Below are 22,093 nucleotides of genomic sequence, written 5' to 3' on the forward strand. Positions count from 1 at the left end.
TACATGGATTTATTAGACTTTTTAAAATGTAGATGTTCAAAAGGTCTGCATCAGTGGCTTGTAGGCTGTGTGGAAGCCAGGAGATGCTGAATGTGTTTATGTTAATTAACGGTCAATTACCGTGAGACCGACAGTTATTTGCTTGACAATCACCCGCTGACAAAATTTCGTCGCCTCCACAGCCCTAACTAAGAAACCTGATAATTGTATGTGTGGGGTACACAGATTAGGTAGTCATTCAAAAATCATGTCAATCACTATTATTGCACACAGAGTGAGTCCATGCAACTTATTATGTAACATTTTTACTCCTGAACTTATTTAGGCTTTCCATAACAAAGGGGTTGAATAGTTATTGAATGAAGACATTTCAGCTTTTAATGAATGTATAAACATCTCTAAACATAATTAAACTTTGATATTATGGGATATATTGTTTGTAGGACAGTGAACCAAAATCTCAATTTAATCAATTTTAAATTCAGGCTGTGTCAAGAGGTGTGAATATTTTCTGAAGGCACTGTAATTAATACACAAAAAAACAAGAGGACAAATAGGACAAATTAATAAAAGAAAATAGGACTTTTTCCCCCTTATAAGTCTAATAAATCGATGTAATCAAGTTAAATCGTCAAAATCAGATTATGACACCAACGTTAATCATAATAAATCTTAATCACAAATTCAGAATTATGCACAAAAGCAACCTTCCTGCAAACCTGACAACACAGTTACATGCATGACCATTATGGAATGATATAGGTGCCAACAGGAACTAAATGTGTATCTACGAATACAATCAAAATATCACTCCATAATAACAACACAATAATATCACTCACCTGTATGTAGGCGCATGTGGACTTTCCTGCTTCCCGACGTGGAGAAGCACTTCATGCAGCACTGGCACTCGAAGGCCTTGATGCCTGTGTGCGTCTTCATGTGGGCAGTAAGGGTGCTCTTGACGGCAAAGGCGCGAAAGCACTGCTTGCACTTGAAGGGCTTCTCGTGTGTATGGATGCGGATGTGGCGCACCAGGTCGCTGGGCTTCTTGAACTCCTTGTTGCAGTAAGGGCAGCTGTGCCACCGCACACCGTTCTCCTCCCTGATGGAGCCTAGGGGAAGGGGGGACAGAAAGAGGTGACATGGGTTGTGTTCTACTAGGCATCAAACGGAATAAAATGGACTGAAACAGGGAGAGACTACCTGGATCTGTCCAATAACAACATTCATTTTTGTGTTATGTTTCAAAACGTTTTGTTATAGGGTGCCCTAATGGATACAACACTGGTCCCACATGAGATGAGCAGGCACAGAGCTGAGACCAAATACACTTAAATTCAGGGAATCAATTGAAACTCTCAATATATAGCGCATTTGGAAAGTATTCAGACCCCTTGACTTTTTCCACATTTTGTTATGTTTTAGCCTTATTCAACAATTATTTAAATTGTTTGTACCCCATAATGACAAAGCAAATGTTTGCACATTTATTTATTTTTTTAAATGTCAAACTGAAATATCACATTTACTTAAGTATTTAGACCCTTTACTCTGTTCTTTGTTGAAGCACATTTGGCAGCAATTACAGCCTTGATTCTTCTTGGGTATGACGCTACAAGCTTGGCACACCTGTTTTCTGGGGAGGTTCTCCCAATCTTCTCTGCTCGGTCAGGTTGGATGGGGAGCGACGTTGCACAGCTATTTTCAGGTGCCTCCAGAGGTGTTAGATTGGGTACAAGTCCGGCTGGGCCACTCAAGGACATTCAGAGACTTGTCCCGAAGCCACTCCTGCGTTGTCTTGGCTGTGTGCTTAGGGTGAACCTTCACCCCAATCTGAGGTCGTGAGTGCTCTGAAGCCGGTTTTCATCAAGGACCTCTGTACTTTGCTCTGTTCATCTTTCCCTCGATCCTGACTAGATCCATTCATCTTCCCCTCGATCCCGCAGGGATGGTTTCAGGTTTCCTTCAGACGTGACGTCTGGTATTCAGGCCAAGTAGTTCAATCATGGTTTCATCAGACCAGAGAATCTTGTTTCTCGTGGTCAGAGTCGTTTACGTGCCTTTTGGCAAACTAAGTGGGCTGTCATTTGCCTTTAATTGAGGAATGGCTTCCATCTGACCACTCCACCACTAAGGCCTGATTGGTGGAGTGCTGCAGAGATTGTCCTTCTGGAAGGTTATCCCATCTCCACAGAGGAACTCTGTCAGTTCTTGGTCACCTCCCTGACCAAGGCCCTTTTCCCCCGATTTCTCAGTCTGGCCAGGTGGACAGCTCTAGGAAGAGTCTTGGTGGTTCAAAACTTCTCCCATTTAAGAATGGAGGCCACTGTGTTCTTGGGGACCTTCAATGCTGTAGACATTTTTTGGCAGACCTTCCCCAGATCTGTGCCTCGACACAATCCTGTCTTTATGTACAATTCCGTTGGCCTCATGGCTTGGTTTTTGCTCTGACATGCACTGTCAACTGTGGGACCTTACATAGACAGGTGTGTGCCTTTCTAAATCATGTCCAATCAATTTAATTTACAACAGGTGGACTCCAATCAAGTTGTAGAAACATCTCAAGGATGAGCTCAATTTCAAGTCTACTAGCAAAGGGTCTGAATACATGTAAACAAAGTATTTCTGTTTTTTAATAATTAAAAAATTTCAAAAACTTTTTTTGCTTTGTCATTATTGGGTATTGATGAGGAAAAACATTTGATTTAACCCATTTTAGAATAAGGCTAATGTCACAATGTGGAAAAAGGGAAGGGGTCTGAATATTTTCCGAATGCACTGTGTGCAATATACCTGTTTATGGTCAATGGATATTTAATGAGCAAGTACATTTATGGAGTTGAAATGGAACTGAGAGACGGTGACATGCACAAGCACACATGGACGTTATTTGGGGTATGCCCTACCTGGCATCTGTACAGGTTTTCTGAAGATACTTTTCTTCTCCTTCTTGGTGGTTTTGTCCTGGCCTGGTAACTTCTTACTGTCAGGTAAAGCCCCCTCGGAGGCATGGCTCTGAGTCTGTCTGGCCACTCCGTTGGTCTGGGACTGAACCACGCTCAACCCACTGTTCTCCAGGGCTTGCTGTGTGGGTTCAGGGGTGACAGGGTTTAACAAAAACTGTGACTAATACTATGTATCAGTACATTTTCCCGTCCATAGTATTGGGCAATACTGTGCTGTATGCCGAGCTAGGCTTCATGACACTAGGGATTAACATCGGTAACCGGGATCCCGGGACTGTCCTGGGCCCACTCTTTACATTTCCCCAAAAAAGGGAAATTATAACACTTTCCCCCAATGTCGCACTAATGCAATTCCCCGAAATACACAACACGCGCAGCAGCAGATAGGCAAAAAATAGAATAGCACATTATCCAAACAGGTTGTTGCATAGAATCCTTTAGCCTAGCGTATTTACTTCACACAAAGTCATCACAAATTCAAAGCACACGCATAATTGACACTGCCAGACTGCACACGAGACCCGAATGGAGTTCTCATCAGAAGCATAACTGAAAGTTCGATCCCGGTCCGGCCCAAGCCTGGTGAGCTGAAGCCCAAGCCTGGTCCCACATTTAAATGAGCCAGAAACCGATTCCCATTCAAAACCAAGTTGAAAACCAAGATATGCCAGGGTTCTCACAAAATAAGATTGCCGCTGTGCCACTATTTAAAGATTTCACAGCCAGTGAAACTGACATTTAGTAATGACACAGTAACTTTGATCGCCAATGACATTGTTGTGAATTGCAAAATCATGTTCCTCAATTCATTCAGCGCATTTCAGCAGTAGGCCTAGGCCATCTCGACACAGAGCACACACAGAGTGCACCCCGAGCAGGCTATAGCGTTGTCGAATAATACCAACTTTGCAATTGCAGTCAAACAAAAGTAAATTGAGCAAAATTGCTAAACTTGCTAGATAACCTCCTATGAATGACAGAACATCTCCCATTTGGCTAAATCTAGATGATTATGCAGATCGCAGATCAGTTCATGAATAACGGGGAGATGAAGAGAGGAAATTGTTTAAATATCAAGGTATTTTATATTTTTTTATCTATGTTTAAAAGTAAAATATCCATATCTACTCCCACCGTTTGTTGATCACACATTCTCTACCGAAGCTCTCATAATGGGCAGCAATATGAGACAGCGCAGGGAAGTGGATGAACTGTTATAGCTGTATTTTGACATGCATAGGCCAGATGTGCTTTGATAATCCAACCCCGGGATTACAGAATAAAGTCAGGATTTTTCATACGAGACAGGAGTGAGGATTTTGGGTTTCAGTGGAATTGGGACGATAGCCTAGGCTCTATATAAGGCTACTACGTAAGACAATAGATAACTAATACACTTGATATCCAAATGGAGATTCAGTGAGAAAGAAAAAAATCCCCCACGCTTGTCTCAAAGCAGTGCGATGGCTTGTCCCAATCAAAACATTGCCCGAAATTATCACCTAGGTGACCACACACACACGACTATTGCTTTAAATGAGTATAAAAGGTTGGATATTTTCATCATTCAGTCCAAGCAAAAATTTGATACATGCCTTCAATTGCATTAGCCTACTTTATTTGAATAGTTTCATCATTCAGTTGATCATAACTAAGGTGAGTTTTTCTCTCTGTGCTTTTTCTAGGGCCAATGGCTGCTTCCCTGTCTCCTCACTCCGCTGCCGTCCACCTCTGCCGAGTTGTTCTCAACACCAGTTTAAATCAATATAACCTACTGTTTTCTAGAAATCAGTACCAATAGTCATCACAAGAATAGTAGACTAAAATGAGTAGATTCAGAGAAATTCAAACATTTTGCCGGTCCTCACTTGTAAAAAAGGCTATTTTAGGCTTAGGGGTTAAGTTTAAGGTAAAGGTTACAATTAGGGTTAAGGTTAGGGTAAGGTTTAGGGACAATAGGACTTTGAATTGGTCCCCAAAAAGTTCTCTCAAGTATAGCAAGACAGCGGTGTATGTACATGTACGCGTGAGTGAGTGCTTTCGTGTGTCTGTGCGTGTACGCTTTTGCGCATGAGTATCTACGTGTATTCCTGTGTTATGGTTCCCACCTGTAGGATGTCCTGGTTGATGGCTGTCTCCAAGGTGATGGTCTGTTCTTGGGTCTGTGACTGGGTCCCCTCCCCTGTCACCTGCTCTGACAGCTCTAGGAGCTGCTGGATCACGTCAGTCACCACCTCGCTGCCCTCTGACCCCGCCACTCCCTGACCCGACTCCTCTACCTCCTACGGGACAGCGAGGGAGGGTGTGAAGTTGGAGAGAATGAGTGGAGAAAAGGGAATACTGAGAATGGCAGAGGTGAGCTGATCTGAGCAGCGTAGAGCATTTTCTATCTTGTTTTGTTTTTTGCAGTGCATCAGAGATGAGCGAATTTTTATGGAAGCCTAGTTCACCTAATTAATAGTGTATCTGAACACCTGATTTTCAAGGTTCCATTTACTTACAAAAACACGATGACATATTATGAAAATGAGAGGCTTTTTTATATTGAGACCCACTCTGAAATAATCACATAAAAATCTGCATGTAGTGGTAGAGCTACAGGGAAGTTCCAGTGTGGGTGTGTGTGTCTGATCCCTCAGCATCAAGCTAGCTGCAGCGTGAGGCAGCAAACTGAATGCAGAGGTCAGAAACCGAATCAGGAGAAACTTCTAGAAGTTCACATCATCTGCATGCACTCACTCACCTGTGTGTTGGCCGATTCCTCGATGAGCAAGATGTGCATCTTGCTGATGTGAGCGTTGAGACTGCCCAGCTTTTTGAACACACAGCTACAGTCCATGCACGGGAACAGTGGTACTCCCGTAAGCTGAAGAGACACATATACAGGAAACAAAGTCAGTACACATACAACTGTGATTATCAATTAATATTAATGTGCTGTTAAAGGCCTAAATGCTTTCATTGGATATGATGCCATTGGGAATTAGCTGAAGTCTGCATTCTTAGTACATTTTTTATATTAAAAATAAATGAATTTGCATTAGGTAAAAACAATACAAAATGACCTAATACCATGTCATTATAATTTAATACCAACTACGATATACAGTACAATTCCCAATCTGGCCCTCAAACCATCATGGTCACCTAATAATCCCCAGTTTACAATTGGCTCATTCATACCCCTCCTCTCCCCTGTAACTATTCCCCAGGTCGTTGCTGTAAATGAGAACGTGTTCTCAGTCAACTTAACTGGTTAAATAACGGATAAATAAATAAATAATAAATAAACTAGGCAAGTCAGTTAAGAATTTGTTCTTATTTACAATGACGGCCTAGGAACAGTGGGTTAACTGCCTTGTTCAGGGGCAGAACGACAGATTTTTACCCAACGCTCTAACCACTAGGCTACCTGCCACCCATTTTGTCCTGCCCATTCACCCTCTGAATGGCACACATACACAACCAATTGTTACAAGACTTAAAAATCCTTCTTTAACCCGTCTCCTCCCCTTCATCTACAATGATTGAGGTGGATTTAACAAGTGACAATAAGGGATCATAGCCTTCACCTGGATTCACCTGGTCAGTCCATGCCATGGAAAGAGCAGGTGTTCCTAACTGTATATATTATACATATTGGTATCTTCAGCCAAGAGGGATATTACAAATATTCATCTTCTGATTCTTTTAAAGGGCAATCTAATATTAGGCAGCGATTAGGATAGAGAACAATTTCATGCAAAAACTTTGGGGTAATCTAAAAACAGTCCCACTTCCCTGTCCATATTCCAGATGCTTCTGCTTATGAAATGTATTCCCACTCACATTTGACTTTAATATATTCATAAAGTCCGTTCATAAAGCCGAGGTCCTGACTGCCAGAGTATGTGGAGGAACACTCGTGAGAATCACATGCATTATTCAAAAATGTTGAACAGCTGCGGTTTGGGGCTTCAGGGGAGATTCAATCAACTCACTGCATCATTGTCAGTTAGCGTTTTTTGTCCGTCAGTGCTACGGACGCTCTTTAAAATCTCTTCCCAATTTGTAAAAAAATTATAATAATTTGACGGGCTCCGTAAAAAATGTTTGGTTGATAAAATTATCACATGTATTTATTGTGAGGGGTGGGGAAAATTGAAAGGCTAGCTGATTAAGTTGGCCACTCAATAAAAAGGACAAAGCCTCACATTTGCATGTCCTCATTTGCACAGATGTAAATAATGGTGACTAGCGGACACAAATACAATGAAAGTAGCACTCAGGTCCAGAAGAGTGTACATTCAGTCACTCACTCAAAACATCTGCCTATAAACACCAACTCCTAGACTGCAATCATCAACCAGAATTACCCTGAGACTGCTTTCCATTTAAGCTCATTATTTTCCCATGGAACGTCAAATACAGTGGGGCAAAAAAGTATTTAGTCAGCCACCAATTGTGCAAGTTCTCCCACTTAAAAAGATGAGAGGCCTGTAATTTTCATCATAGGTATACTTCAACTATGACAGACGAAATGAGGAAAAAAATCCAGAAAATCACATTGTAGTTTTTTTAGGAATTTATTTGCAAATTATGGTGGAAAATAAGTATTTGGTCAATAACAAAAGTTTATCTCAATACTTTGTTATATACCCTTTGTTGGCAATGACAGAGGTCAAACGTTTTCTGTAAGTCTTCACAAGGTTTTCACACACTGTTGCTGGTATTTTGGCCCATTCCTCCATGCAGATCTCCTCTAGAGCAGTGATGTTTTGGGGCTGTTGCTGGGCAACACGGACTTTCAACTCCCTCCAAAGATTTTCTATGGGGTTGAGATCTGGAGACTGGCTAGGCCACACCAGGACCTTGAAATGCTTCTTACGGAGCCACTCCTTCGTTGCTCGGGCGGTGTGTTTGTGATCATTGTCATGCTGAAAGACCCAGCCACGTTTCATCTTCAATGCCCTTGCTGATGGAAGGAGGTTTTCACTCAAAATCTCACGATACATGGCCCCATTCATTCTTTCCTTTACACGGATCAGTCGTCCTGGTCCCTCTTTGCATAAAAACAGCCCCAAAGCATGATGTTTCCACCCCCATGCTTCACAGTAGGTATGGTGTTCTTTGGATGCAACGCAGCATTCTTTGTCCTCCAAACACGACAAGTTGAGTTTTTACCAAAAAGTTATATTTTGGTTTCATCTGACATTCTCCCAATCTTCTTCTGGATCATCCAAATGCTCTCTAGCAAACTTCAGATGGGCCTGGAAATGTACTGGCTTAAGCAGGGGGACACGTCTGGCACTGCAGGATTTGAATCCCTGGCGGCGTAGTGTGCTACTGATGGTAGGCTTTGTTACTTTGGTCCCAGCTCTCTGCAGGTCATTTACTAGGTCCCCCCATATGGTTCTGGGATTTTTACTCACTGTTCTTGTGATCATTTTGACCCAACGGGGTGACATCTTGCGTAGAGTCCCAGATTGAGGGAGATTATCAGTGGTCTTGTATGTCTTCCATTTCCTAATAATTGCTCCCACAGTTGATTTCTTCAAACCAAGATGCTTACCTATTGCAGATTCAGTCTTCCCAGCCTGGTGCAGGTCTACCATTTTGTTTCTGGTGTCCTTTGAGAGCTATTTGGTCTTGGCCATAGTGGAGTTTGGAGTGTGACTGTTTGAGGTTGTGGACAGGTGTCTTTTATACTGATAACAAGTTCAAACAGGTGCCATTAATACAGGTAACGAGTGGAGGACAGAGGAGTCTCTTAAAGAAGAAGTTACAGGTCTGTGAGAGCCAGAAATCTTGCTTGTTTGTAGGTGACCAAATACTTATTTTCCACCATATTTTGCAAATTAATTGATTAAAAATCCTACAATGTGATTTTCTGGATTTTTTTTTCCATTTTGTCTGTATTAGTTGAAGTGTACCTATGATGAAAATTACAGTTCTCTCTCATCTTTTTAAGTGGGAGAACTTGCACAATTGGTGGCTGACTAAATACTTTTTTGCCACACTGTATGTGACAATATCACAGATGTGTGCAATGTTGCTACATCAGTAATAGAAGCTTCTGTTTCATAATAATGTTCTATATTATTTCTGTATATCAAACTGATTAAAGACAAAAGGGGGGGGGGGGGGGGGTCAAAGGACTGAAGACACAAGACCCTCCCCATATCAAATCAATTTCTTACTAATGACAATGTATGATTTGTCTGTCATCTGAATGCATGCAGAGGCTTTTTTAAATTAACAAGCTCTGTTGCAGACAGTGTAATAGAATGGAAGCCTTCTTTTCTGAGTGGTAAAGTCAGTCCAGAGAGCCTAAGACTCTACCCTAAATGGCATATACAGTGGGGTCCGAAATTATGGACACCCTTGATTAAGATCAGTGGTGGAAAAAGTACCCAATTATCATACTTGAGTAAAAGATAACTTAATAGAAAATGACTCAAATAAAAGTCACTCAGTAAAATACCAATTGAGTAAAAGTCTAAAAAGTATTTGGCTTAAAATGTACTTAAGTATCAAAAGTAAATGTAATTGCTAAAATATACAGCACCAGTCAAAAGTTAGGACACGCCTACTCATTCCAGAGTTTTTCATTATTTTTACTATTTTCTGTATGGTAGTAGAACAGTAAAGACATCAAAACTATGAAATAACACAATCATGTAGTAACCAAAAAAAGTGTCAAACAAATCAAAATATATTTTAGATTCATCAAAGAAGCCACCATTTGTCTTGACAGCTTTGCACACTCTTGGCATTCTCTCAACCAGCTGCATGAGGTAGTCACCTGGAATGCATTAAATTAACCACTCTAGGGTAGAGGGCAGCATTTGGAATTTTGGATGAAAACATGCCCAAATTAAACGGCCTGCTACTCGGGCCCAGAAGATATATGCATATAACTGGTAGATTTGGATAGAAAACACTAAAGTTTCCAAAACTGTTATAATAGTGTCTGTGAGTATAATATAACTGATTTGGCAGGCCAAAACCTGAGAAATCTTTTTTTTTGGGGGGGGGGGGGGGTTGTAGTTTTCTATTCAATGCCATTACATTATCCATTGACTTTGGACTCAATTTGCAGTTCCTAAGTCTTCCACTAGATGTCAACAGTCTCTAGAAATTGTTTCATGCTTGTATTCTTATAAATGAGGGAGTAAGACCAGTCTGAGTGGACCCTTGTCGTGTCACAGAGCTTTTTCATGCTCAATCCCGAGAGAGTGCATTTCTTGTTTACATTTTATATTGATGACATTATTGTCCGGTTCAAATATTATAGATAATTTAGGCTAAAAACAACCTGAGGATTGAATATAAAAACATCGTTTGACAGGTTTCTATGAACTTTACAGATACAATTTGGATTTTTTTGTCTGCCTGTTTTGACTGTGTTTGAGCCTGTGGATTACTGAAGAAAACGCGAACAAAACTGAGGTGTTTGGATATAAAGAGACTTTATCAAACAAAAGGAATATTTATTGAGTAAATTAATGTCTTCTGAGTGCCACCATATGAAGATCATCAAAGGTAAGGGATTCATTTTATCTCTATTTCTGAGTTTTGTAACACTTCTGCTTGGCTGGTTACTGTTTGTAATCATTTGTCAACTGGGCTATGTTCTCAAATAATCCTAAGGTATGCTTTCGCCGTAAAGCATTTTAAAAATCTGACACCGTGGTTGGATTCACAAGAAGTTCATCTTTAAACCTATGTAAAATATGTTTTGTTTTCTGAATTTTTATAAATGAGTATTTCTGTATTTGAATTTGGCGCCCTGTAATCTCACTGGATGTTGGCCAGATGGGACGCTAGCGTCCCACATACCCTAGAGAGGATAACAGGTGTGCCTTGTTAAAAGTTCATTTGTGGAATGTCTTTCCTTCTTAATGCGTTTGAGCCAATCAGTTGTATTGTGACAAGGTAGGAGTGGTATACAGAAGATAGCCCTATTTGGTAAAAGACCAAGTCCATATTATGGCAAGAACAGCTCAAATAAATAAAGAGAAATGAGAGTCCATCATTCCTTTAAGACATAAAGGTCAGTCAATCCGGAAAATTTTAACGTTTCTTAAAGTGAAGTCGCAAAAAGCATCAAGCGCTATAATGAAACTGGCTCTCATGAGGACTGCCACAGGAAAGGAAGTTGGACCACAGAGTGAAGGAAAAGCAGCCAACAAGTGCTCAGCATATGTGGGAACTCCTTCAAGACTGTTGGAAAAACATTCCTCATAAAGCTGGTTGAGAGAATGTCAAGAGTGGGAAAAGGGTGGCTATTTTGAAGAATATAAAATATAAAATATACTTGGATTTGTTTTACACTTTTTTTGGGTTACTACACGATTCAATATGATTTATTTCATAGTTTTGATGTCTTCACTATTATTCAACAATGTAAAACACTAAAATGAGTAGGTGTGTCCAAACTTTTGAATGGTACTGTATATACACACATTACCTGTAGACACTAGCGGACAACTTTGGAGGATCAGACCGGTGAAAGTAACAAGAATTCCATCCAGCCTACTGATTAAAGACAAGGGCAACATAGATGTCCAAGGTGATGTAGTTAGTTGGTTGTTTACCTCAGAGTGCACTCTCTGGACGTGCGAGTGCAGGTTGCCCTTCTGCGAGAAGGAAGCGGGGCAAAAGATGCAGAGGTGGGGCTTCTCTCCCGTGTGCCTCACCATATGGGTCTGCAGCACCACTTTCTGGTTGAAGGCCTTGCTACAGTGGCTGCACTTGTACGGCCGCTCGCCTGGGTGGGAGAGGAGAGAGGATAGATGGGAGAGAGAACACAACTCAATACACCTGGGTGGTATAGATCAGTGGTTCTCAAATTGTAGGTCGGCAGGTGTGGGGGGGGGGGGGGGGGGGGGGCTGAATTGTTAAGAAACTCAGTCAGGCTTTCAACTTACTCTTGAAAGTTGTAATAGTAGAATCCACAAGATGCAATTGGGTATGTTGTCATGTCAGTTATTGCATACTTCAGAGAGCTATTTATTTATAAGAAATTTCAAGATCAATTAGCCCATGTCAGCTAATGTTTGAGTCACTTAAATAACACATGAATACACATTAGACATTGCAAAATTTATAGAATTGCAAGAAAATGTGCTTTTAAACTGAAAAATGTTCTCTGTACCCCATGACAAAATGTGAGAGGGAGAGAGAGGAAGGCAGAGAAAGAACTCGAAAGGGATAATCAATGAGGGGCTGTGCGTTCTCTGGAAAATAAAGCATGACGTCGAAGGTGTGTTCCACAACACTTCCGCGGAGTTGCATTATTTGACAGAGAATGCATAGGGCCCTGAGGTGATTATCTAAATTTATACCATGGCTATAAGTTTACTAGCTAGCTAGAGTAGTTGCCTTGGTAACCAAACAAATAGACTTGCTAGCTTAGCTAATTAAACCAATATCCTAGCTTGCTATTATGAAAATCAAATTGAACATTACCAATGATATTTTCAATTGAGCTTTTGCTTTCAAAAGCAGCAAAAAAAAATGTAAGAATGAACTTCATTACCATTGAATTATACCGTGCAATTATACTGTGCATTATAGGGAAATAATGCACGCCCTAGAATGTCATTCAAGCCAATCAGAAGTATTCAACAATCCGATGGTATAAAACTTGGTGGTTTGAGCCCTGAATTCTGATAGATCATATCCCACAGGTATGGCAAAACATTTAGTTTTACTACTCTAATTACATTAGTAACCAGTTTATAATAGCAACAAGGCTCCTTGTGGGGGGATTTGTGATATATGGCCAATTTCCCACGGCTAAGGGCTGCACTCCACGTTGCGTCGTGCATAAGAACAGCCCTTAACCGTGGTCATATACCACACCTCCTCTGACCTTATTGCTTAAGTATACCTCGTTGGTATGGAGAGAAAGAGAGGGAGAGAATGGTAAAGAGCTAACACACACTACTCAATACACCTGAGGGGTAAAAAGGGAAAGGAGAGAGGACGGACACAACAGTAAATAGACCCTTTCCCAGCATACAACACATTTTACTGGTTGAAGTTGAAGTGTTAATATAATGCAGTTGATTTGCGAGGACACAAACATTATATTAAGCAGGAAATTCATAAGAGCCTTAAATATCCAATTATAATCCAAAAGTACTGTGAAATGCACTCAAAAGCAACATGTAAATAGAGGCTTTTTTTTTGCAGGCATTCTATTAGAACTCCCCCTTATTCTGCCACCAACTTGCACACATCGCCCTCGTGTGGCAATGTTTGCAAACACAGAAAAGGTGTCTATATCCCGCAGGAAAACTACTGCTTACATTTACATTTTAGTCCCGAGATGAGGAAGAGGATCATTTAAGATACTGTTTGAAGAGGTAGAGTTTCAGATGTTTTCAGAAGTTGGGCAGGGACTCTGCTGTCCTGGCTTCAGGTGGGAAGCTGGTTCCACCATTGGGATGCCAGGACAGAGAAGAGCTTGGACTGGGCTGTGTGGGAGCTGCCCTCCCGTAGGGGTGGGAGGGCCAAGAGTCCTGAGGTGGCAGAACAGAGTGCTCGGGTTGGAGTGTAGGGCTTGAGCATAGCCTGAAGGTAGGGAGGGGCCTCCTCTTGCTGTTCTGTAGGTAAGCACCATGGTCTTGTAGTGGATGCGAGCTTCGACTGGAAGCCAGTGGAGTGTGTGGAGGAGCGAGGTGACATGAGAGAACTTGGGAAGGTAAAAACCAGGCAGGCTGTAGAATTCTGGATATGTACTCATGTAGAGTACATGGTGCAGCCACAGATCCTCTCCACGTCACCTGGTAAGAGCGGCCTACCAGGTAGGATGCAATCCAAGAGTGTGCAGAACATGAGATGCCCAGCCCTGAGAGGGTGGAGAGGAGGATATGGTGGTTCACGGTGTCAAAGGCAGGAGATTGTTCTTAACCTCCTAGACCTGAGGAGAGAGAGTCAGCTTTGGCAGTGAAGAGCCTCCGTGACACAGAGAAGAGCAGTCTTGGTTGAGTGAACCGTTGTGAAGCCTGACTGCTCAGGGAGATCTGAGTTTAGCTAAGCTGAGAAGCCCACAGGGACTAACCTGCCTTGCTTTAGACAATGAGGATGTGGAATCAGAGCAGAGGAGGATACTTAGCTGACGATACCGGCTTTAGTTTCAGATAGCTGACTGGAGCCCGCAGGCTGAGCTTGAAGCCCCATAGTTCCCCTTCAGCACGTCTGCTTAACGTGCTGTTTGAGATTCAGAGCACAGGCCAACCATCTCCAGCACAGCATTAGTCATCCATCTAGCCCACAAATTAACATTAACATGAGGTGGCATGGAGGGGCTCAGTGAGGAAGAATAGCTGAAGCTCTGAATGAACTGAGAGGAGTCTGGGTTGGGAATCTGCGCTTAATGTGCACTTATCTCAGATATGTCCGAAAGGAAAGCAGTAGGTGTATTGGCAAAGAAGGGCAGCTTCTGAAAATGTTAAGATTATTTCAAATCAAATTTATTTATTTATGAGAGTGTGGCGAAATGCTTGTGGTTCTAGTTGACAGTGCAGTAATATCTGACAAGTAATCTAACAATTCCCCAACAACTACCTAATGCACACAAATCTAAAAGGGAGGAATGGATATGTACACTACCGTTCAAAAGTTTGGGGTCACTTAGAAATGTCCTTGTTTTTGAAAGAAAATAAAAAAATTTGTCCATTAATATAACATCAAATTGATCAGAAATACAGTGTAGACATTGATAATGTTGTAAATTACTATTGTAGCTGGAAACGGCTGATTTATGGAATATTTACACAGGCGTACAGATGCCCATTATCAGCAACCATCACTCCTGTGTTCCAATGACACGTTGTGTTAGCTAATGTGTACCTGATTTGAGCCCAGGTAGCGGCGAGGAGAGGGACGGAAGCTATACTGTTACACTGGCAATACTAAAGTGCCTATAAGAACATCTAATAGTCAAAGGTATATGGAATATAAATGGTATAGAGAGAAATAGTCCTATAAATACTATAACTACAACCTAAAACCTCTTACCTTGGAATATTGAAGTGTCATGTTAAAAGGAACCACCAGCTTTCACATGTTCTCATGTTCTGAGCAAGGAACTTAAACGTTAGCATTTTTACATGGCACATATTGCACTTTTACTTTCTTCTCCAACACTTTATTTATGCATGTTTCATTATTTATTCAAGGCTAAATTGATTTTTATTGATGTATTATATTAAGTTAAAATAAGTGTTAATTCAGTATTGTTGTAATTGTCATTATTACAAATAAAAATTTAAAAATTGGCAGATTAATAATCGGTATCGGCTTTTTTTGGTCCTCCAAGAATTGCTATCGGTATCGGAGTTGAAAAATCATAATCGGTCGACCTCTAGTTGAAACCCAGGGCCTCCAGTTTAATGATGAGTTTGGAGGGTACTATGGTGTTAAATGCTGAGCTGTAGTCAGTAAACAGCATTCTTACATAGGTATTCCTCTCATCCAGATGGGATAGGGCAGTGTGCAGTGTGATGGCGATTGCATCGTCTGTGGACCTGTTGGGGTGGTTTGCAAACTGAAGTGGGTCTAGGGTGGCAGGTAAAGTGGAGGCGATATGATCCTTGACAGGTCTCTCAAAGCACTTCAGGATGACAGAAGTGTGTGCTATGGGATGGTAGTAATTTAGTTCAGTTACCTTGTTGGGTACAGGAACAATGGTGGCCATCTTGAAGCATGTGGGGACAGCAGACTCGGATAGGGAGCATTTGAATATGTCCATAAACACACCAGCCAGCTGGTCTGCAGCCTTGCGAGGGTTTGAATGTCTTACTCACAATGGCCACTGAGAAGGATAGCCCACAGTCCTTGGTAGCGGGCACGTCAGTTGCGCTGTATTATCCTCTAAGCGGGCAAATTTGGTGTTTGTGTGACTGTAAGCGAGATGTCGGTGTCCGTAACGTGGCTGGTTTTCTTTTTGTAGACCGTGTTTTCCTGTAGATGTTTTCCTGTAGTCTATGTGTCTGAGCCGTTGAATTGCGACTCCACTTTGTCCCTATACTGACATTTCGCTTGTTTGATTGCCTTGCAGAAGGAATAACTACACTGTTTATATATTTCAGCCATATTCCCAGTCCTCTTTCCGTGGTTAAGTTTTGCGTGAATGCCGCCATCCATCCATGGTTTCTGGTTAGGGTAGGTTTTAACCTTTCTAGGGTAGGGGGCAGTATTTTGACATCCGGATGAAAAGCGTGCCCAAATTAAACTGCCTGTTACTCAGGCCCAGAAGCTAGGATATGCATATGCATGGTAGTATTGGATAGAAAACACTCAAGTTTCCAAAACTGTTAAAATAATGTATGTGAGTATAACAGAACCGATATGGCACTCGAAAACATGAGGAAAATCCATCCAGGAAGTGGCATTCTTTTGAATTGAGTGTTTTTCATTGAAAGCATATCCACCATATAAATGGATGGGACCTGGATTGCAGTTCCTATGGCTTCCACTAGATGTCAACAGTCTTTAGACATTGTTTCAGGCTTTTATTCTGAAAAATTAGTAAGAATGACAACATTTTCTGAGTGGTCGCTCAAATGAACAAGAGCGTTTGCGCCAGCGACCGGGAGCACTCACCCCATCCTTTTTCTTTTGTATTGAGTACGCTATTGTCCAGTTTTGACGAACTTTACCGGTACTATTTGGATCTATTCGTCTGCCTGTTGTGACCGCCATTGAGCCACTGGATTACTGAACAAAACAAGCCAACAAAACAGAGTTTTTTGGATATAAAGAGGGACTTTATCAAACAAAACAAACATTTATTGTGTAACATGGAGTCTTGTGGGTGCAAATATGAAGATAATCAAAGGTAAGTGATTAATTGTATCGCTATTTCTGACTTTCGTGACTAATCTACTTGGCTGGAAAATGTTTGCATGCTTTTGTAAGCGGGGCGCTATCCTCAGATAATCACATGGTATACTTTCGCCGTAAAGCCTTTTTTAAATCTGACACAGCGGCTGGATTAACAAGAAGTTCATCTTTAAACTGATGTATAACACTTGTATATTTTATGAATGTTTATTATGAGTTTCTGTATTTTGAATTTGGCGCTCTGCAATTTCACCGGATGTTGGCCAGGTGGGACGCTAGCATAGTCACAGTGGGTACAACATCTCCAATGCACTTCCTTATAAATACACTCAGAGTAAGCATATAGATCAATGTTATTCTCAGAACATTTCCCAGTCTGTGTGATCAAAACAATCTTGAAGCGTGGATTCTAATTGGTCAGACCAGCGTTGAATGGTTCTAGTCACGGGTACATCCTGTTTGAGTTTTTGCCTATAAGACGGTAGGAGCAAGATGGAGTCTTGGTCGGATTTGTCGAAGGGAGGGCCTTGTATGCATTGCGGACGTTAGAGTAGCAGTGATCAAGTGTATTGCCCGTGCGAGTGCGGCAATTAATATGCTGATAGAATTTAGGTAGCCTTGTTCCCAAATGTATTTTGTTAAAATCCCCTGCTCCAATAAATGCATGGTCAGAATATATGGATTCCAGTTTACGTCAAGTCCAGTGAAGGTCCTTCAGGGCCGTCGTGGTGTCTGCTTGAGCGGGTATATACACAGCTGTGACGATAACTGACAAGAATTCTCCTAACATGCATGAATCCAAGGCTTTTGCGGTTACAGAAGTCAACAAATGAGAGCGCCTGGGGGGACACTGGGCCTGGGTTAACCTCTACATCACTAGAGGAACAGAGAAGGAGTAGGATGAGGGTACGGCTAAAGGCAGTTTTTTTTTCACCTTTATTTAACCAGGTAGGCTAGTTGAGAACAAGTTCTCATTTGCAACTGCGACCTGGCCAAGATAAAGTATAGCAGTGTGAACAGACAACACAGAGTTACAGATGGAGTAAACAATTAACAAGTCAATAACACAGTAGAAAAAAAGGGGAGTCTATATACATTGTGTGCAAAAGGCATGAGGAGGTAGGCGAATAATTACAATTTTGCAGATTAACACTGGAGTGATAAATGATCAGATGGTCATGTACAGGTAGAGATATTGGTGTGCAAAAGAGCAGAAAAGTAAATAAATAAAAACAGTATGGGGATGAGGTAGGTAAAAATGGGTGGGCTATTTACCGATAGACTATGTACAGCTGCAGCGATCGGTTAGCTGCTCAGATAGCAGATGTTTGAAGTTGGTGAGGGAGATAAAAGTCTCCAACTTCAGCGATTTTTGCAGTTCGTTCCAGTCACAGGCAGCAGAGAACTGGAATGAGGTGTTGGCTTTAGGGATGATCAGTGAGATGCACCTGCTGGAGCGCGTGCTACGGATGGGTGTTGCCATCGTGACCAGTGAACTGAGATAAGGCGGAGCTTTACCTAGCATGGACTTGTAGATGACCCGGAGCCAGTGGGTCTGGCGACGAATATGTAGCGAGGGCCAGCCGACTAGAGCATACAAGTCGCAGTGGTGGGTGGTATAAGGTGCTTTAGTGACAAAACGGATGGCACTGTGATAAACTGCATCCAGTTTGCTGAGTAGAGTGTTGGAAGCAATTTTGTAGATGACATCGCCGAAGTCGAGGATCGGTAGGATAGTCAGTTTTACTAGGGTAAGTTTGGCGGCGTGAGTGAAGGAGGCTTTGTTGCGGAATAGAAAGCCGACTCTTGATTTGATTTTCGATTGGAGATGTTTGATATGAGTCTGGAAGGAGAGTTTACAGTCTAGCCAGACACCTAGGTATTTATAGTTGTCCACGTATTCAAGGTCGGAACCATCCAGGGTGGTGATGCTGGTCAGGCGTGCGGGTGCAGGCAGCGAACGGTTGAAAAGCATTCATTTGGTTTTACTAGCGTTTAAGAGCAGTTGGAGGCCACGGAAGGAGTGCTGTATGGCATTGAAGCTCGTTTGGAGGTTAGATAGCACAGTGTCCAAGGACGGGCCGGAAGTATATAGAATGGTGTCGTCTGCGTAGAGGTGGATCAGGGAATCGCCCGCAGCAAGAGCAACATCATTGATATACACAGAGAAAAGAGTCGGCCCGAGGATTGAACCCTGTGGCACCCCCATAGAGACTGCCAGAGGACCGGACAGCATGCCCTCCGATTTGATACACTGAACTCTGTCTGCAAAGTAATTGGTGAACCAGGCAAGGCAGTCATCCGAAAAACCGAGGCTACTGAGTCTGCCGATAAGAATATGGTGATTGACAGAGTCGAAAGCCTTGGCAAGGTCGATGAAGACGGCTGCACAGTACTGTCTTTTATCGATGGCGGTTATGATATTGTTTAGTACCTTGAGCGTGGCTGAGGTGCACCCGTGACCGGCTCGGAAACCAGATTGCACAGCGGAGAAAGTACGGTGGGATTCGAGATGGTCAGTGACCTGTTTGTTGACTTGGCTTTCGAAGACCTTAGATAGGCAGGGCAGGATGGATATAGGTCGCTATAAGAACTGGTCGTCTAGAGCGTTGGGAACAGAGAATAAAAGGAGCAGATTTCTGGGCGTGGTAGGATAGTAGGATAGATTCAGGGTATCATGTACAGACGTATGGTAGGGTGCGAGTACAGTGTAGGTAAACCTAGGTAAACCTAGGCATTGAGTGACGATGAGAGAAGTTGCATCTCTGGATGCGCCAATTAAGCTAGGTGCACTCTCCGCATGTGTGGGGGATGGGACAACGGAGCTATCTGAGGCATGTTGAGCGGGACTAGAGGCTCCGAAGTAAAATAAAACAATGAGAGCTAAACAACAGTATACAAGGAATATTGACATGAGAGAGGCATAAAGCAATCGCAGGTGTTGATTGGGACAACAACGGGTAAGACAACAATGGGTAAACACCTAAGACAACAACAACGGGTAAATGGTTATGAATGGGCAAAGAGGGTCAGTTAGCTACACACAGGGCCTGAGTTCGAGACTGGGGCCGACAGATAAACGAAACGAAGTACTGTGTTAATGAACAGTCCAGCAGGCATCAGCTGTGTAGCCAAGTGATCATAGGGACCAATGATCAGCAATAGATGGAACAGGGAGCCATTCAGTAGTCGTTACTACGCTAGGCGAACGTAGAAAAGCTAGCGGCCAGGGCTAGCAGATGGGTCTTCACCGACATCCACGACGCAGAGGCCGGTTGAGAGCACATTGGCCGAATTACGTCAGCAGACAAGCAAACCAGTCGTGATGGATCGGCGGGCTGCCGTGTCGACAAAGGGTCCAGGCCGAATGGCAAGAGAGGTTGGGTAGTTGGTGTTCTTCGTTTGCTAGCCAAGAGATGGGCCTAGCTCAAGGCTAACTGGTGCTTGCTCCTGGACAAGGGCGATAGCCAAAATAGCCACTCCGTAGCAGCTAGCTTGCTGCGACGATCCGGTGTAATGGTCCAGAGCTTGCGACCAGAATCCGGAGATGTAGTGGGAAAAAAAGCAGTCCGATATGCTCAGGGCTGATATCGCGCTGTGCAGACTGGCAGGTATTATCCTGGCTAAAGCGGCTGGTGTCTGAGCTAAAGGTAAATGCCATTAGCAGTGGCTAACAATGACTAAATAACTAGTAGCTAATTATCTGGCTAGCTTCTTATGGAGGTTCCAGTTATAAGGTCTAAAAAAAATAGCAGATCCGTACCACATTGGGTGAGGCAGGTTGTATACAAAAAATGAAGAAAAAAAACCCGAATATTTACACGAGACAAAAACAAACAAGTCTTTCCATCTTGGATATCTTGATGAGAGGCAAGGATCATGGTAGAGACCCCCAGTGATACACCATACTGACTGAGGCCATTATTTTATTTCATGCTCTCCATTTAATTCCCTTTCAAAATCAACAAATCCAAATCTTGTATAAAGCAGAACAATCCTCGGTCGTGTTCATTAGGCATGAAACAGAAGAATACCAATTGAAACAGGGAGGGACTCATTTTAATTTGCTAAATGTTTTTTGATGCGTGCCATAATGAACATGACCCAGCTGTCTTTTGCTTACCTGTGTGTATTCGTGTGTGTCGAACAAGCTGGCTGGGCTTTTTAAACGTCTTGCCACAGTGCTGACAGCTGTTGGTGAATCCACTCCGATCGATATTCTTCTTGTAGTTTCTGGAATTCGAACTGAGTGGCCTGACGGAAAAAACAAGTGCAGAGAAACAGAAATCAACCCAATGTGGAAACAGTCTTTGGTCAAGTTGTTCTTTTGAAACACAATTTAACTGGTGGTCCTCCAAATGAAAAATAGCAAACAGAAAGACACAGGGAGATAAGAGCACTCAATACACTTAGTAATGTGTTGCTAAACAAGCACTTTGGACAACAGTATCAATCAACCCGAGACCCTCTGTGCTACTGTCCCCTCGCTCTCTAACCTCATCTTGACGTGGGTCTTGGTGTGCTCCTTGAGCTGGCCCACCATCTTGAACTCCTTGCTACAGGTCTTGCAGGTGTACACCTTGGCCCCAGACAGCTCTTTGCGATGCTCCTCCAGATGCAGCATGAGCTGACTGTGGAGAATGAACTCGTCGCCACACTCTGTACAGATCAGATTCTAGAGGACAAAGGGAAAGAACAGAGGGGGGGAAAGAAATGAGAAGATGAGGTCACAGACAAGAGGAGGATGGAGAAGGACCACAATTCAGAAGACACGCATGAGTCGATCATACAAACGTCTTTGCGGTTTAGAAAGTTGTCACCTATATAAATGATATGTATTATCATTATGAGGATGGTTGTGACCTGATGTGAAAACGTCCACAGATGTTTATTGATTAATTGAATTAATAAGATAATTAATAGAAGGCTAATCCACCAGCTACAAATTACATTTTTAGCTTCGATAAAAAACATATTTCCCAGCAGATTCAAGACAATCACATTTTTTAAATATGTTTCAATGGGTTCAATCATATCACTGATTGACAAACCTCCTCCTTCTCATGCAGCATGATATGGGACTTGAGACTGGCCACGCGGGAGAACTTCTTATGGCACACCGGGCAGGTGGGGTTCGAGGTGGCATGTGTGGACTTGTGGAGCATGAGGTTGAACTCCACGTTAAACGTCTGAGCACACTGGTCGCACCGGTGAAGCTGGAAGGGAGGAAGAGAGAAAAGGCAGTTCATGAGTCAACAAAACTAAGGAGATGATTGTGGACTTCA

At 42.4% G+C, this 22,093-nt stretch overlaps 1 protein-coding gene across 1 annotated transcript in view; it reads right to left on the reverse strand.

Annotated features, from left to right (window-relative positions):
- Nucleotides 1–22,093, reverse strand: part of LOC109902194 (zinc finger protein 236) — a 104,935-nt gene that overhangs the window by 77,211 nt on the left and 5,631 nt on the right. The window contains exons 3-10 of the mRNA XM_031786537.1: nucleotides 21,860–22,024; nucleotides 21,305–21,483; nucleotides 20,932–21,062; nucleotides 11,549–11,721; nucleotides 5,713–5,835; nucleotides 5,078–5,251; nucleotides 2,910–3,087; nucleotides 843–1,115 (exon numbers count right to left, since the gene is read on the reverse strand). Coding sequence (XP_031642397.1) covers nucleotides 843–1,115; nucleotides 2,910–3,087; nucleotides 5,078–5,251; nucleotides 5,713–5,835; nucleotides 11,549–11,721; nucleotides 20,932–21,062; nucleotides 21,305–21,483; nucleotides 21,860–22,024 — 1,396 coding nt within the window. The remainder of the gene's footprint in view (nucleotides 1–842; nucleotides 1,116–2,909; nucleotides 3,088–5,077; nucleotides 5,252–5,712; nucleotides 5,836–11,548; nucleotides 11,722–20,931; nucleotides 21,063–21,304; nucleotides 21,484–21,859; nucleotides 22,025–22,093) is intronic.

Source organism: Oncorhynchus kisutch, linkage group LG13 (assembly GCF_002021735.2).
Source record: "Oncorhynchus kisutch isolate 150728-3 linkage group LG13, Okis_V2, whole genome shotgun sequence".
Lineage (NCBI taxonomy): Eukaryota > Metazoa > Chordata > Actinopteri > Salmoniformes > Salmonidae > Oncorhynchus > Oncorhynchus kisutch.